The sequence below is a fragment of the Hippichthys cyanospilos genome, chromosome 8 (assembly GCF_059441005.1).
Source record: "Hippichthys cyanospilos isolate Australia breed blue-spotted pipefish chromosome 8, RoL_Hcya_1.0, whole genome shotgun sequence".
In the NCBI taxonomy this organism is placed as follows: Eukaryota; Metazoa; Chordata; class Actinopteri; order Syngnathiformes; family Syngnathidae; genus Hippichthys; species Hippichthys cyanospilos.
This window is the reverse complement of record NC_142376.1, coordinates 808602-825059: the sequence shown is the minus strand read 5'-3', so window position 1 is coordinate 825059 and position 16458 is coordinate 808602. Positions and strand designations below refer to the sequence as shown.

At 42.7% G+C, this 16458-nt stretch overlaps 2 protein-coding genes across 5 annotated transcripts; one reads left to right on the top strand and one right to left on the bottom strand.

Annotated features, from left to right (window-relative positions):
- Window positions 1–32: 32 nt before the first annotated feature.
- prorsd1 (prolyl-tRNA synthetase domain containing 1) lies at window positions 33–16404 on the top strand. 4 transcript variants are annotated; one of them, XM_088421506.1, is made up of 8 exons: window positions 33–110; window positions 180–283; window positions 389–524; window positions 5001–5062; window positions 12718–12804; window positions 13560–13685; window positions 13891–13980; window positions 14541–16404. In XM_088421506.1, exons 5-8 carry the CDS (start codon window positions 12724–12726, stop codon window positions 14751–14753), a joined length of 510 nt encoding a protein of 169 aa, XP_088277632.1. In that variant the 5' UTR covers window positions 33–110; window positions 180–283; window positions 389–524; window positions 5001–5062; window positions 12718–12723; the 3' UTR covers window positions 14754–16404. The 4 variants fall into 4 exon arrangements, with proteins under 4 accessions (XP_088277632.1, XP_088277635.1, XP_088277634.1 ...); XM_088421509.1 differs by lacking the exon at window positions 12718–12804; XM_088421508.1 differs by lacking the exon at window positions 180–283 and having other exon boundaries at window positions 56–110.
- Window positions 1007–10387, bottom strand: LOC148419736 (melanopsin-A-like). The gene is made up of 12 exons (XM_088421503.1): window positions 10229–10387; window positions 9464–9594; window positions 6372–6514; window positions 4987–5120; window positions 4360–4563; window positions 3862–4033; window positions 3606–3785; window positions 2955–3062; window positions 2565–2754; window positions 2125–2289; window positions 1978–2037; window positions 1007–1834 (listed from the first exon to the last, which is right to left on the bottom strand). The coding sequence occupies exons 2-12, from the start codon at window positions 9557–9559 to the stop codon at window positions 1670–1672; spliced, it is 1617 nt and encodes a 538-aa protein (XP_088277629.1). The 5' UTR covers window positions 9560–9594; window positions 10229–10387; the 3' UTR covers window positions 1007–1669.
- Window positions 16405–16458: the final 54 nt, after the last annotated feature.

Sequence of the window (16458 nt, the reverse complement as noted above, 5' to 3'; positions counted from 1 at the left end):
GAAGAGGTTCCGCTTCTGTTGGTGTTGTACTTCTTCGCTGGTGGAAAAATAACTTCTTCTGTGGTGCGCGGGTTTTTTTTTTTATTTAAACAGCTACCAGCGCTCACCAGGTACGCATGACACGCCCCAGATACCATTATGAATATTTGGATGATAAGTAAGTCTTGCCAAAACTTTAGAAACACATGAGCAAGTTGTGACTGAGCTGCTGAAAAGTGTGCGATACACAACCTTCGTCAAGTCAGAATGTGGCAGCATGGAGCGCTATTGCCTCCCAGTTCCCGTATGTAGTTTGAACACGTTAGCTTTGAAGCTAAACATTTCGCTTTGAAGATAAAAAAAAATATCCAGAGAGTGAATGTCTGGTTGTCTTTATGTACCCCGACAGTGAAAGGCGACCAGTTAGTTCGTCCAGGAATATGAAATGCACATCAGATATGAGCTCACCTTTAACGATACACCAAACCAAGGCCGTTCACGTCTCTGTCTTCAATAGCAAACATCGCTAGAACTCAGTTACCCAGGTAAGACCCAATTGCAACAATTATATATCTTACAAAAATGTACACAAATGACATTGATACAATCATTCATGACTGAATTACAAATGCAATTCATTTCGATACAAAACGTCATTTAGATGAAAAGTAGTTTTTATCAATGTGAAACCTTTGCATAGGCTAACTTATACCAAAGGAAAATACAGACAGTGGAACCTCTACTTACGAAATTAATCCGTTCGGGAAGTAATTTCGGAACGTGAATCTTTAGAGACACGTTTTACTTGTAAATAGACATAGAAATCTGTTCCCCCTAAATGCTCCTCAACCCTTTAAATGAATATTATAACATTTCCTAGGGGGGCTTGGCAAAAAATAATTGAGAATCCCTGTATTAGCTGAAGTGGAAACAAAACTTAAAAAATATATATATTATTAATAAAAATAAAAGCAACAATGACATTAATGGAAGTCTATGATAAGTCCAAGAAACACCACATTAAAACTGTTTTTACATGAGGGATTTGCATTGTTTTACTTCACATTTTAGGTACAGACCGAAAATCAAATTTAACGGTTGCCAACACGAGTAAGCACAACAAAAATCAAATAAAAACATCCCCATCCAAGTTTATTTTGGTATGAGAGGCCTATCAACAAGCCATCCACCCCAAGCCATACTTCTGACACACTTGTTGTCATGGAAACGTTCAAACAAAAAGCCCGCTGCAAAATTCACATCATAAACAAGTCATTTTACCCTCAAGTAAGACTCACGATGTACAAAGTAGTCATCAAAACTCACAAAAGAATATTGAAAAGAAAACAATTATTCTGGGGAAGATTTACCACATGTTTATATTTTATGCTTTTTTTTTTGCTATAAAAAAAGTGCGCTTGCAGGGCTTGGGATAACTATAATGGAAAAAGGATTTTTGTCCAATTCAATGAAAGGTTCTTGAAATTGTGAAAAACAAAAAAAAACTTTTCTTGTCTGCTAGAAAGTTTCTTAGAATATGATATCACTTTTAAACATGAATATTCTAAGTTGCTTTGTTTTGGAAAATGCAGTTTTCAGGGGAACGTTTTGCGTAAAATGACAGGCATGTCACTTCTCATCGCGGCTCGCGTTTCTAACGCTCAGATAGAAAGCGGAGCAGTCGGGCGTTTCAGCCGGAGCCCGCCCCCTTGTTGCCGTAGGTGGCCTTTGCGTGGGCGGAGCGTGAGCCGCCGCCTCCAACGGGGAGGAAGGGGCTGGACTCGGAGGTGATGACGATGCTGGGGATGCGACTCAGCGCGCTTCTGCTCACGTGAGCGTCTGACAAGTCGGCGCTCTGTCGGTAGACGAAAGGCGAGATTTACCGCGCGCCGCATTTACGTTTCCGCTCTACCCGTATGATGTGTTTTTCCCAAAAACAGAAGAATACGTTTGAATTGAATCTACGTTGGTTCCCGTTGTCGTGTTTTTGATACTCACGTTAGGAATGCTGCCGCGTTCGCTGCCGCCAATGATGGAAATATCCATGTCAAAAGATGTCTGCACGCAGACAAACAACACACAAAGATTGAGATTGAGTTTATCCCCCTCGAGAAATGATGACATCGTCAGTTATCGCCGCCTGACCCTCTCAAAGATTCCCGAGTCGTGATTCTTCATTTTGGCCTTGAAGCTGGATGACGGTTTGAATTCGGGGTATTCTGCCGTGTCCCTGCTGATGTCACTGGACACCTGGCGGCTGGCGGGTCGGGAACTCAGACTGGACAGGTCCGCCTCGGTGTCTGTTAGACCCTGCGTGGAAAAGGCAACAGACGCGCATCTTTGCACAAGGTCATTTCTGGGGAAATTCCTCATTGAAATGATAGCGGTACAATCAGAAGACGCGCCAATGATTAAATAACGAAAAATTTGGACTAGTGAAAGATGAGAGGACTGTGAAACACAGTCTGGTGGCCTCTACAATTCACGGGGTTCAAGCCGCCGCCCCCCCGATCCCATCTTCGATGAACCGAAGTCAGTGGATTGATGTTATTTTATTCCGTTGTGAGGAATGTGCTGAAACTCACCGATTCGCTGTCGGAGGCCGAGGAAAGGCGATTCTTGCTATGTCGTCGTAACTGTGCGCTGACGTCGGAGGACTGGCTGGTGACGGTGGAGCGCCGCGTGGACACGAAACTGCTGCCGGCCGAGCGAAGATCCGTGGGACGCACGCACAGAAGTGTGCCGAGACACGGGATGTACTTGGCCAACGCCACCCTGAACATCAGGACGCGCGCTCTTCATTGCATTGCATGCCGTTAGGCGAGGCGTCGGAGAAAAGCGGGCGACTCGTGACTTTCTGCTTTGTTTTTTCCTCTCTACACCGAGGATTGATCGTGTTTCTCATGTGATTTGGGAGATGAAGAATTACTAAGGCTGCGCTGGTAATCATTTATCTTTCCCGAGCTTCCACCCACCTGTACTTCGGGTGCGTGATGGCGTAGATGATGGGGTTGTGGATGGCCGAGGCCTTGGCGATAACGGCGGGCACCGAGTTCATGTAGGGCGTCAGCATTTCGGCGTACCTGCACAAACGTCGACAAGAATTGCTCACAAATAGAATTGATTGCTATTGATTCCTTTTTTTTTTTCTGCGACCAATCGAACGCGGTTTATAATCTGAAAATTATGGTACTGTGAATCTTTCCGTTTCCATCCCTTGGCCGTAGTCTCACGGAGAGCCGCGGTTGGCCTAGTATTAGTGGTGCCCGGACGTCAATTTAGAGTGAAGCCTGTACCTGACCAAACATGATAACAAGCACAGTTTACATTCCGAAATTTATGGCACGGTAATCCCTCGTTTTTGCGGTTTTCACCCCCGTGAAAAGTGAGATCTGCGAAGTAGTACCCCATACCAGAATTTTTTAAAGTGAAAAGTTATTATACTTGATATATTTGAGACACAGCACAAATACTTAGTTAAATCTTAAAGGATTAAATCTTATACAGTCAATGTACTGTTATCCCTTCCCGTTTCCATCCCTTGGCCGTATTCATGGGGAAAAAAAAACAAAAAACATGCTGAGGGATTATTGTATAAGAGTGCAAGTCTGCGTGCGTGTTTTTACCCGGCGAAGGCGGTGAGCGCCACGGTGGAATACGGAGACCAGGAGACCACGTAGAGCAGGATGACGATCAGCGCGATCTTAGCCATCTTCCACTCGTTCTGCAGCCGATGGAAGTTCTTGGCCGAGTCGCGGGCGGCCACGTGGGCGTGCACCCCGCTGCCGCCCATCTTGCCCACCGCCCTGAATCCGAAAAAGCCGCGGGTTGGAGTTGCCTTTCGTCCTCGCGCGGAACGGAACGGCGCGGCGCCCTCCTGACTTGTTGGTGTTGCGTATGGCCCGGAAGATGAAGAAGTAACAGTAGACGATGACCAGCAGCGGCAGGAAGAAGACGAAGACGAAGAGCAGCATGGTGTACGCCCGCACCGACGGCGTGAACGTCATGTAGTCCCACGTGCACGAGGTCAGCAGCCCCTCGGGCACGTACGCGCCTGACGGGCGCACAAGGACAAGCGTTCAGTTTCACAAATTTTTGACCCATGATTTTGTGAAACTTTACCAATTTTGCATACAGCATTATGAATTTTTGCCAATTTTCCCCCGATATACTGTATATATAGTTTTTCATTTTGTGATGTTTGTCCACTTTGTTTTTTACTGTGCATTTTGTCAACCGTTTTATTTTTTTCTAGTGTTGTGACTCAAATGTTGAGATATTTTTGAGGTGGGTGAATTTTGTGCATAGTTGTCTATTTGCAATTTGATTTTGCCAATTCTTCGAGGAGCGTTGACAAACATTTTGTGCGGATTCACTCACTCCATCCGAAGAAAGGCGGCAAGCTCCAGCCCAGCGAGTATGCCCAGGCGGCCGCCAGGATGGCGAGGGCTCGTTTGCGCGACAGGACGCCGATGGAGGTCAAAGGTCGCGTGATGACGAAGTAACGATCCACGGCGATCACCGTCAGGGTGATCATGGAGCAGATCCCGAACAGCGCGCCGCAGAACGCGTACAGCTCGCATGCTGCCGCACAAAACAGGACACGGCTCAGCTCCCCTCACTTTAAACCAAATTTTTTAAAAATTCTTTCTGTCCTTGTTGTCTTTTTTTTTTTGCACCTGTCAACAATTCTGTCTTTTTGGCTTTCATTTTGTTAAAATGATATTTGAAGAAAGAAATGTACAAAATCTCCTAAAGCGAAAATAAAAGATGGGGGAAGGGGAAGGGACTTGCAAAAGGTCAAGGACACATGTGGTAAGGGTAAATAATAAGAAATTCATTTATTTAGTTCAAAATTTATATTTGTTATCGAATTTATAATGTTAAAAAAATGTGATAAAACGCAGGAAGATCCCATTCGACAAAAAGGGAAGGGTAAATAATATTAAATGAAACAAATGTAATTGTTTTCATTTCCAATATAATTGTTTTTGTCTGCATGCGTACCTTTCTCGCCAAAGATCCACCTCTTGTGCATGCTGCTGGTGAAGAAGACGGGCGCCTGGGTGACGCACATTAGCAGGTCAGTGATGGCCAAGTTGATGATGAACATGTTGGCCGGCGTGCGCAAGCTACGGCTCCTGAACACACACACACACACACACACGCCATCACATCAAGATTGTTAATAATGAAGCCTTGAAAACAGCTGTAATAATGAAGGCATAACTGCGTTTCCACTCTTCTGTTTCCTTGGCCGGTTTTCCGCTCGCAACTGGCATAGGATGACAAAATGTACACATACTGGCTAAAAATACCAAGAAAATACTACTGAGGACAAAAAAACGGAACATCGATTTGATGGATGAAAGAATGGATGACGTTTCATTTGATCGGGACGATACAGTCAGACGTAGTTACAGGCTGGCAGTTAATGCCATGCATGGATTGTAGAGATTAGAGCAAATGCTAATCCTCAGCCCTGCTCCCCAGGTGGGTTCAGTAAAAAAATACATAAAATACAGTTTTGTCCATTAATTCTCGCAATTGACAAAACGCACAAGACAAAAAACAATGGACAAAATTGGTAAAAGGCCAAAAATGGACTAAAATCACGAAAGAAATTACATTGGGGAAAAAATGAATGAAGGAAATGCACCAAATCAAAAAATGAAATCGCACAATAAAGCAACTGTGTCCCAAGAAAATGAGCCAAAAATGGTCAAAATACTGCACAAGTGTTAAGATCTGATACCATATTTTCCGCACTATAAAGCCCACTGGATTATCACGCACGTCTTCAATGAATGGCATATTTTTCAAGTGTTTTCATATTTAAGGCGCAGCGCATTATAAGGCTCATAGAATAGAAGCTACAGTAGTGGCTGGGCTTGCGTTATCCATGAGATGGCAACAAAACCAGCTTAATAACACACGCCATGTGTTTTATTTGGAAAGCCATGGGGGGGGGCGATTTGTACTTGGAGGAATACGTTATATGGTTAACAGGAACGATGCGCGGAAACAAAGCAAAGTCTGGTTCCTTTCGTGACGCCGCCTCAGCCATTGATTGTTTTGACGGTCAGTCTTGCTTGCGCAAATTGGATCGATGGACGTCTGCTAAGTGCTGCCGTCGATGAAGAGTCGCTTCAAAGGGTTGGGGAGAATTGTTTGCCGGGCGGAAGATATTATCGACGCGTCTGCGATTAGGGCGGGCCAAAGCTACATTACGCAACGATCCTCCCCGATCGCCGCCGTCACCTCTGGCGTGCGAAACACGCATTTGGGTTTGGGATCGGTCGCCGATCGCGTTCTTTTCGTCTTTGGCTGCCGTCCGGCCAAACGGAACGGACGAGGTCATTCCAAACCAATATGGTTGCGCGGGCACCCACCTGCTGAAAGCATAGATGACCAGGAAGTTGCCCACCGTTCCAGTGATGCCGATGGCGAGGATGACGGAGCCGATGGCGTAGTGGGCGTGGTCGGGCACGTCCACGGTAGGGAACGGGTGGGAGGCCCGCGGCCTCATCGTCGCCTACGGGGCGAGAAGGTCAATTCAGTGATATCGACTTTGGCGGACAAGTCCATCGTACGGAGGTCGGCCATTTGGGTGGGAATCGGCCGTAACGTCCGATGACGATTTGTAGAAAATACGAGCTAAAGAATGAAAATCAAATCAAATCGCGGCCAAAAACTTTCAAATGTATTGTATTGTTGATTTAAAAACCCTTTATTTTATAAAATCACACTTTCTTCTACAAAAACTTTGCACCTCATCCGCATATAAATGGCTTCCAAATTGGAGCATTTGTAGCATATCAAAATTTCAAACAGGGTTCTAAAAATGTTAATCGTGAAAAAAATAAATAAAAATTTGAAGAATTTACACGGCGTGTTTCAATCGTGTCATTAAGCGAGACGCTTCCTCGCACGCCGGCGGCCATTTATCCGTAGGTGACTGTGAATGAGACGCTCCTTGATGTAAGCACATTAACATTCCGCGCGGTGAGAAGTCTTCACGTTAGCCCGGCTGGCTAATCAGCTGCCAGCCGTCTTAATTCCTTCTGAGAGATGGATGATGAATCTCTCGCGGCACCTTTAATTAAGCCGCCCGTCTCTTGTCTCCATGTCAACGGTGTCGAGCAAAGATGGAGGTCGCGCAGAGGAGAAGTTCCTTCTTAATTCCATATCCTCCCCAGGGACGATTTGATCGCTTAATTAAAAAAAAAAAGCCTCTCGACTAGAGTGTCCATTTCCCAGAAATCCCAAACGGGAACGTTATGGGCTGAAAGCTGAGCTGAAGGGACGACATGAACATTTGAGATAAGAATTCTTCTCAAAACAAAGTTGATAGCGCTAGCCTCGCTCCTTGCATGCCAAAGTTCTCTCGGAATCCTTGTGTGGACATGTGTGTGGACAAGCGTTCGGGGGGACGGAGGGACACGCACAAAATGCATGAAAACACACCAACTCAAACTCAACTCAACGCAAGTCCCCAAAGTTACATATTTGAGACACATGTTTTGTATAGAGCGCATCATACAGTGATCACCTAGACAAAAACTGGACAGCGTATTTTCCGCAGTATGAGGCGCACTTTCAGCGAAAGGTCTATTTTAAAAGGGATTTCATATAGAAGAACCACTTGCTTCATACATTACGGCTCCGTTAGTTCAAATGAGTTTGAGTTCTCATTGGATGCCCTTCGCCGCGGCGCAGACTATTCGCCCGACAATTCAAAGTCTGTTTCAATCGATGATGTTGGTGCAAAGCGGGTCAATCTCCGGTTCGCTTATGTAACAATCCCAGCGCGAGCGCATAGGTCTTGACATTGACATCGCTTTCATTGCAAAGTCCTTTGAGGATAACCTCACGAGGAATCCTTTGCCAATATCAAGTCAGGCCTTTCAAGTTTGCACGCAGTAAAAAACATGGAAAAGAAACCAAAGCCATATATATATATGTGTGTGTGTGTGTGTGTGTGTGTGTGTGTGTGTGTGTGCGTGCGTGCGTGCGTGTGTGTGATTTATTATTTTATAATTATTTAATTACTCTATTATTTAATTATTTAATAACTTAATTACTTAATATAACTATAAGTGGAACTTAAATTGTTTATATATATATATATATATATATATATATATATATATATATATATATATATATATATATATATATATATATATATATATATATATACATACATTTAATTAAAACAAAAAAGGAACAAAAGCAAAAACCTACTACATATATCTTAGTATAAATAAATATATACAATAATTATATATGATGTATATATAAAATCAAATATTTGTATTTTATTAGGATATATATATATATATATATATATATATATATATATATATATATATATATATATATATATATATATATATATATATACATATTTATATGTATATTTATAGCAAAAAAAAAAATCTGACATAGAGACAAGAATTTTCTTGGAGCCAAGAAAATCTAATTGAAGCCTTTACCTAATGGTTTTCAGAACAGTCTGAGTGCAAAAAGAAGTTAAAAATGATTAAGCAAGTTGCAAATATAGGCAAACAGTTCTCAATATAAAGCCAAATTTAAGAAAATCACTTTTTCACTTTTAAATGGACTTTCTACTGTGACTAAGTGGAATATATTTGTATAGGTCTCAATTGGGCTTTTTCCTGAATTTGTCTTATTTTAAGAAAAAAAAAATATTAAATGATACCCATGCAAAGCTGTATTTTCAAAACAAGACAACCCCAAAAATATTTCTAGTCATTTGATAGATTATCCAATTAGGCTGGATTAGCAACACATTGGTGCCTCTCTGTAAATGCCTAAGTCAATAAAGTATTTGCGCACTAGAAGGCGCACCGTCAGCTTTTGAGAACTTTCAAGGTTTTTAGGTGCGCCTTCTTCCTAACTAATGGGGATAGGCCAGAAGTCCTGCGAAAACCAATGGCAATCTTCTTCATTAGAGTAAAGACTGCGTTTGGTGCTGATTCGGAGTTGTGCACGCAGCATCCGCAGTCAAGTAGGTCATTGAACTTTCCCTTCGTGCCATCAATATGTGACGCGGACCTTCCGCCCATCCGCCCGCGCTGTCCGTAACATCCAGCAAGTCATGGATAACGGATCGACATAGCAATTCAATGTTAAGGTTCCGAGTAAAAAAAAAAAAAAAAAAAAAGCAAACATTTTTTTTGCTTTCGTTTCCTTTTTTGTTTGTTTTTTAATGAAAAAATACGTGAAATTGATCATTATTTTCATCTGGTTCGACTACGTTGGAGGAAATATGAGAAAATGAGAGACAAATGGCATTGACTCTATTTTGTATTTTGAAACTATTTTCAAACATTCTTTTCTCCTTTTTTTTTTAAAGACGTGGCCTCAAATACATTACAGTAGTCCCACGTCGCATGTTTGAATGCGCGTATTCTTTTGAATTTGCCGGAACGACGGCGGGGTTTCAAGTGGGACTCACCGTGGGCGAGGCTTCTGCCACGTTCCGCGCCGGCTGCGCGTCCAGCGGGGAGCCGCTCAGGGAAATGAAATTCTGGTAGTGGCGCGTAGCGCTCATCCCGTCGCTCCTCGCGCTTCTCCTCCCGGCGCCAACTGCACAGGCAACATGTGCGCGCAACACTCTCAAACACTTTCGCGCACAATGGCGTACAAGCACGCAATCAAAGCGGCTACGCGCAGAGGCGAAGCCCTGCACCTCCGCGCAACTTGGATTTCATGGCCAATTTTACGTGCGCTAGCTATTCTTCCGCCTTGTTCGGAATGACAGGTGAAATCCGATTTTTACCTTATGCCCATTGGAACTTATTCCGAACTGTCACCAGCACGTGGAATTCGATACAGCAGTACCTCCAGGTCACACGATGACGTGAATTGCGTGGGTTTATTTGACAAATTTCAAAATTATTGACTAACTCGTTGAATTGATGAGTCATGAATGCATTCACAATTTTATATAAGATGGACCGTCTTATATCCGTGATCCTTTCGGTTTTAGTTATATTTCTGCGCGTGACCAAGGGTGGACTCAAACGCCGGTTCAGTCTGCTTGCTTCTTTTCTTGAAAATAATGTCGTTCGCAAGCCATCTAATCGAAAATCAATCTGAATCGAAGCAGAGACGCCAAAATCGGAATCCAATTGCGAGACGGTCAAAGATTACCACCCCCAACCTTTATACTTGTACATCAAGGCAGTTTTTTTTTTTTTTAAATAAACTTTGACTTTACCTGAAGAGGACAATGACGATGAAAAGAATCCAAAATTGGAGGAGTGTGATGGTGTTGGGGGAGACAAAAAATAGTTTTTAATGTCCAACAAGTTCACTGGAAAAAATGAGGAGTCTTCAACAAGAACAAGGAATCCTTCGCTGCAAAAAGACTTCACCTCCGCTCAGGTGCCCTTTATATGAACGAAAACACACACACAGGCGGGGGGGGCGTATGTGGGTCGCTGTGTCAATGCAACAGAGGACATTAGGAGATGAAGACAAAAAGCTGGAATCAGCGCAAACGGCCACATCATTAGGTACACCCAATCATCCACAAAAGACATATTCAGTCCTACGTTATAAAAGGCGCTGACACATGATGATGATGATGGAATTGTTCAAGTTGATCGTCTGGAAAACAAAACATCCATTTAATACAAGAACTCTTCCATTTTGGAATTAAAAACGGAAAAGGTTTTGTTACCTTTTACCTTTGTCTGGGAATATGTACTGTAGGTATGTCGTTGCTACATATATGTATGTATTGTTTTTATAAATATGTGTGTTAATTGTACATGATCCTGCAGCATATTTCTTAGAGGTTTAGAAAAATCAATAAAAAGACATTTTAACCAAACTGGAAAAAAACAAACAAACAAAAGAAAAGCAATTGGCCAGACGGACTCACGAAATACAAGCCAGACTTTTTAGGAAACCAAAAGTGTCTAAAATTGTAAACGGGCGCTTCGTTCGGCGCCAATCCGATTCCTCGAGACGGGGCGGTGGACGGGATCTCATCGATAACGGTACGGTCGCCACGGTAACGGCGGGGGCCGCTTCATGATTGCGCCAAGCGAGCGGAGAGGAATGTAGGACGTTGAGTGATTGACAGCCGCACATATTGAAGGTCATTTGGAAGCCAACTCACTCACAAAGGTGTGGACTGAAACACAAATGGAGGATGGCCACTAGAGGGCTCTTCAACTGAAGCCAAATAAAAATATTTCCCCAAAATATTTTTCTTCCGGAACGAGTAAGCGCCAGACAACAACTTGTTGGCCACATAGAAAAACAAGTCGAATCCGCACCTAAGACAACATAATCATTGGAATTCAATTCAGGAACCTTGACCTTCATAAAAGATGTTTTTTTTTTTTTTTTTTTGTTCCCATCGCTGAGTGACGCTTACCTCACGGGCGCCGTCGACACAAATCTCCCGACATTTATCTGCCGCTCATTTGCTAAAAGGCTGTCGGCTTCGTGGGCCCGACCCAGTGACCTCGCCGAAGTGGGTCGGCGTACGTGAGCGTCCTTTCCATTCAGGTGGAAGTGGAACGAGGACGAATGTAAAGCTGTTTTTAATCAGGAAAAGTAGCGCTCTATCTGTATAGATCTATTCAGAAAAGGTATTAAAAAAAGAGTGTTATTGATTATTGTTACTGCATGCGTTGTAGTATTTGTATGACGGCTGTGTGCTTATTGTGTTATGTGTCCAATCGACCCATTTGTACTCATTCGCTGCCATGGCCGTTTTTATCAGTCAGCCGGACTCCAATCGCCGCTGACGTAACATTTGCATTTGTGATTTTAAGAAGATAAGGATTAGTCATGTCAGGTAGAATGATTCTTTTTTTCATTTCTGATGTCACAGAGCAAAACAGATTAACCTCAAGCTTGTATTATGTTTATGCAGCTTTGTGTTTAGAAACAGGTGTTTTTGCTGAGCCCAGCCGATATCCAGATACTCTTCAAAAGAATAATTCAAACAAATGTCGCCCTCTAGTGGTGGCGGAAGGTTGGGCAAAAATACACTAACGGACTAATGGGCCAACGATTACAATTTCGTCTGCCTTGATAAAATGGTGGACTGACGATGACGGAAAGGGGGCGGGGCTCTGACGAGTGTCAGACCAGGCAAAAAAAAAGTAAATTGCCCAACTTTTTTAATATATTAATGTAACTGAAATAGGAAAATTGTATGTCATTATTTGAGTATTATGAGTTTTGAAGACTTGCAAATGTCATAAGTTGGTGGCTTGCGCCACACGATGGTTTGGGTGAGTCAACGCAAAAATGTCTCACACCCCGTTCACGAGGTGTCGTTGAAATAATTAATGCAAAAATCGGAAGAAATGGATGATAAATCTCTCAGTTTGGCATTCTTTCAAACATAAGATGTATGCACTCGTTTCTGTTTATGTCGACCCCAATGACTTCTTTAGTAGATAGCGTTATTTTCTGTTTTTGTGTTATTGTCATTTGTATTTGTCAAATAACGTTGTTAGTTTATGGCTCACCTGTTGGCCGTTTGCTCTCATAACGTTTACCAAGGCGCTGAGCGGTAGCCAAAAGCCTCCAGCAGGTGGCAGTACTTGGTAAAGCGCACCGCGGCAGCCACAGGGAAAAGGAGCACATTGACAGCAACGAAGAAGAAAGAGGACGGCAGCAGCTGCCTCCCGTGTGCCGTCTCACTGACTTAAGATCGTATTAAAATAAAAACTTTATTAGTTAAAGATGTCCGAGGGGCTGCGGGCAGAACTGGAGCAACGTTTAGAAGCTTTAAACATCCGGACGTGCTGCGTCGATCACCCGCCGGTAACCTCAGCACACATGTACAGAAAGAAATACATAACATCAATCGTTCAACGTGCAAAAGTTACAATCGGGGAACAAAAATACATATATTGTATATATTGTCATTGCTGTTGAGGAAATGAACAAAAGTATGTCACATAAGAAGCATGCAATGGAAGTCCAATGAAATATTTTCGTTATTTTTTTGGTTTGCCAGCTGGATGTCAGATGAAATCAAATCCTGAAACACATTGCATGCCACCGATGCATCACTGGGATTTTCTTGATTAATTCGGCTATATCAAATCTAAATTTAGGGGGCTTCTTTGTGAGATTATTCGCTATATGTCTTAGCATGAAGAAACCACGTCAGCACCCTTGAAAGTGAAGCCAAAGCTCTTATTTTGGCCTGCTCTTATGCCAGTCTTTTTGCGGGATCAATTTAAATTAAAATTTATTGAAAATTTGAATTATTTCATGCATTTGCGCGCACGTGCAATGCAAATTGTAAAAAAAAAAAAAAAGGAACTATCACATACTGCTCTTAAATTGATTGTTTAGAAAAGTGCTCCTCAATTATTTTTTGCAAATCTCACCCAAAAAAAAGAAAACATTTTGCGCCCCCCCCCCACTTGACCATAAATAATAATATGCTCTCAAGCTATAAAAAATGTCAAATAGCTTAAATCGTGTCACTTTTCACCTTTAAAGAACAAAGTAAAGATACTACAAAGTAATTATTTTTTGTTGCGGTTTTTCTTTTTTGCGTGTGTGAGGTTTTCACGGTGGAGGAGATGATGCCTCACCTCCAGGACGTGGATGGCGTGGTCACCAAAAACCTTTTCCTCAAAGACAAGAAGAAGAAGACTTTGTGGTTGGTGTCGGCGCGTCACGACCGGCAGGTGAGGCCTTCCTTCCACATCTGCCAAATACCTAACCTAACTCCACAAATACATCACACACATTTACTAATGACTACAAAGTGTGTGGACTTTTCAGAGAACAATGAAGATCCATGATCAAATACGTCTGACAGAATGAGTACGGAATGGGTGAATGTTTCCTAACGTGGCGGCCTTTCCCATAATCCTCTGTGCTCCCGCGCAGGTGAACCTGAACGAGCTGGCCAAGAAGTTGTCGGTGGGCAGCGGGAACCTTCGCTTTGCAGACGAGGCCACCATGCTGGAAAAACTCAAGGTGACAAAGTCATATTGTCGCCGTGTTTGTTTGCAAGAACATTCTTGGGTCAGTTTGACCCGGGGCCTATTTAGTTACACAAATGTGTCCACAATGTGTAAAATCCGAATCCAATATTTTGCTTCCACCAATGATTTATTTTCATTTGTCAGGAACGGCAAATATGTCTCTGGGTCAATATGACCCGGAGGTGTACGCGTATACCCAAAAGTGTCAAAAACCCAGTTTTCGATTGGAAACCGACTCACATAGTAACGAGGGCACTACTTAATTTACAGTCTGTGTTTTTTTACGCTGGAATATTGGTAACATCCTGGGTCAATTTGACCCAAGGTCATGTGTAATCAACTGCCCCCCCCCCCCCCCCCCCCCCCCCCCCCCCCCAACAGCAATAATATTCTTGGGTCACTTTGACCCAGGGCCGATTTAGTCACCCAAACACATCCAAAACGTGTAGAATCCAAATTCAATATTTGAGGTTTGAAATCCGATCCCTGAAGCTAGTTTCCAACCCTACTTTGAACCTCTGAACCTAGCTTAAACCCTCAACTTTGCCCCAGGTGGGTCAGGGATGCGCCACGGCTCTGGCTCTGCTCTTCGACAAGGAGCGCAGCGTCACCTCGGTGCTGGACCGCGACCTGCTGGAAGCGGGCCACAACATGGTCTACTTCCACCCCATGACCAACAGCGCCACCGTGGGCATCAGGCCCCAAGACCTGCTGCGCTTCCTCAAGGATATCGGACACGAGCCCGTCCTGCAGGACTTTGACTAGAACTGCCGGCGGATCCCGGTTGTGCACGCGAGGCACGACAGAGCCACGCGCACATTTTTCATCAAATTGCGACCGAAAACCGGAACCTTTTATTTGATAGAATTGCGCTTTCGTTTATAAAATCTCAGTTTTGTGCCTTGTCCCCACAGAAATTACTTTAAAATTGAAGCATATCTATAGCATATCAAAATTACAGTGAGTTAAAAAAAAACCTCTATAATGGTAAAAAAAAAAAATAATACATACGTTCCTGAAACGGATAGGTAAAAAATGGAAGAATTTGAATGCTGATGAAGTTATTTTTTTGTCTGCCAAAAAAGCAAACTGGTGGTTCATATATATATCCTGAATTAATCATTCATTTATTATTTCCCTCAGGTATAGAAATGATGCACCAGTAATGCCTGGTGTGACTATGCTAAAAAGGCTCTGCGTTTGCCGCATAGGGTGTAATTGCACATCCGTGCCATCAGGTGGTGCGGTTTCACTCTAAATCACTGATTCATATAAAGTGGGGGAAGTCAACAGTGACCTCCACATAGAAGTCTTTATCCCATTCAAAGGTTTAATTAAAAAAAAAAAAAACTGAGATGAGGTTTTGCTTGTGTTGAATGTTTACACAGAAACAACACAAGCAACATTTGTCTTAAATGTTTCAAGTTGCTGAGATGTGAGGAAGCCGAATCCGCATTTGAGCCTAACAATAAAACGTAACAACCGGAGGGCTTCCATTGCGGTCAGGCTGAGAGAAAACAAGGGCGCTATGATGAGTCACTCAAGAATTGGTCGCCATGGTGATGCAAAGTTGCGGCCTGCCACTTGGCTTGCAATCACCTGCAGCTACAAATGACAATCATGTGAGCCATACAAAAATGTATTTTATAATGACTGATTAATCTTATAATGCAATTACAAATGCAATTCATGTCAATACAAAACGTCAATTAGATGGAAATGAGTACTTAGCAATGCAAAACCTTTGCATATGCTAACATAGCAAAGGGAAATCGGCATAAAGGAAAATGCTAACGAGCTAAACGCATACAAGGCAGCGCTATATCACATGCTATCATTAGCTAGCATATCCACGGTCACATGTTTTTGGATCAACAAACAAACTCATTTTGTGCATATTATATGACAACATTCTTACAAAGAAAATACAACTTACAGACACTCGTGGGCCACGTTTCACAGAGACACACAATAGCGCGTGTGTCACCGACAATGATCGCTCTCAACTAACGTCTTTCCTCACTACAAAATGTAATATCAGCAGCGGCCAGAGGCGATGCAAAAAAAACCTAAGATAAAACCAAACAAAGCACAAATGAATGTACTGTTAAAGGATTACAGTAAATCAGTGACAAAACGTCAATATTTCAAGTGCGGCCCGGTATCAGTTGAGATGTATATCAAAACAATCGTGAGAATGTGTCAATGCATGTGTGTGTTCAGGTGTAAAACTAGACATGGTGAGTGTATGCGTGTGTGCTTCCGGGATGACATCATTGCCACAATTGTAATGTTTACTTTTGCAGTCATGTGAGCCACACACAAGCGTAGCATACGCAAGCTGTCGGGAACGTCACAGAGAAGACAAACATTGACTTTTCACGAGTTGTTTTTTGAATAAACCACTATTAGGATTCGTGTTGGGTTAAAAAAAAAGGGTTCATCAGGCCAGTAAAATCTGTTCAAAGAG

Bases quoted from the DNA above. Each gene is read 5' to 3' on its own strand.
- LOC148419736 (XM_088421503.1), bottom strand. From the start codon at position 9,559: ATGAGCGCTACGCGCCACTACCAGAATTTCATTTCCCTGAGCGGCTCC. The intron at 3,786-3,861 runs GTCAGGAGGGCG...TTTCGGATTCAG, and splicing joins GCCATACGCAACACCAACAA to GGCGGTGGGCAAGATGGGCG. The intron at 2,290-2,564 runs GTGAGTTTCAGC...TTTTCCACGCAG, and splicing joins CGGCCTCCGACAGCGAATCG to GGTCTAACAGACACCGAGGC.
- prorsd1 (XM_088421506.1), top strand. From the start codon at position 12,724: ATGTCCGAGGGGCTGCGGGCAGAACTGGAGCAACGTTTAGAAGCTTTA. The intron at 12,805-13,559 runs GTAACCTCAGCA...TGCGTGTGTGAG, and splicing joins GCTGCGTCGATCACCCGCCG to GTTTTCACGGTGGAGGAGAT. The intron at 13,981-14,540 runs GTGACAAAGTCA...ACTTTGCCCCAG, and splicing joins CCATGCTGGAAAAACTCAAG to GTGGGTCAGGGATGCGCCAC.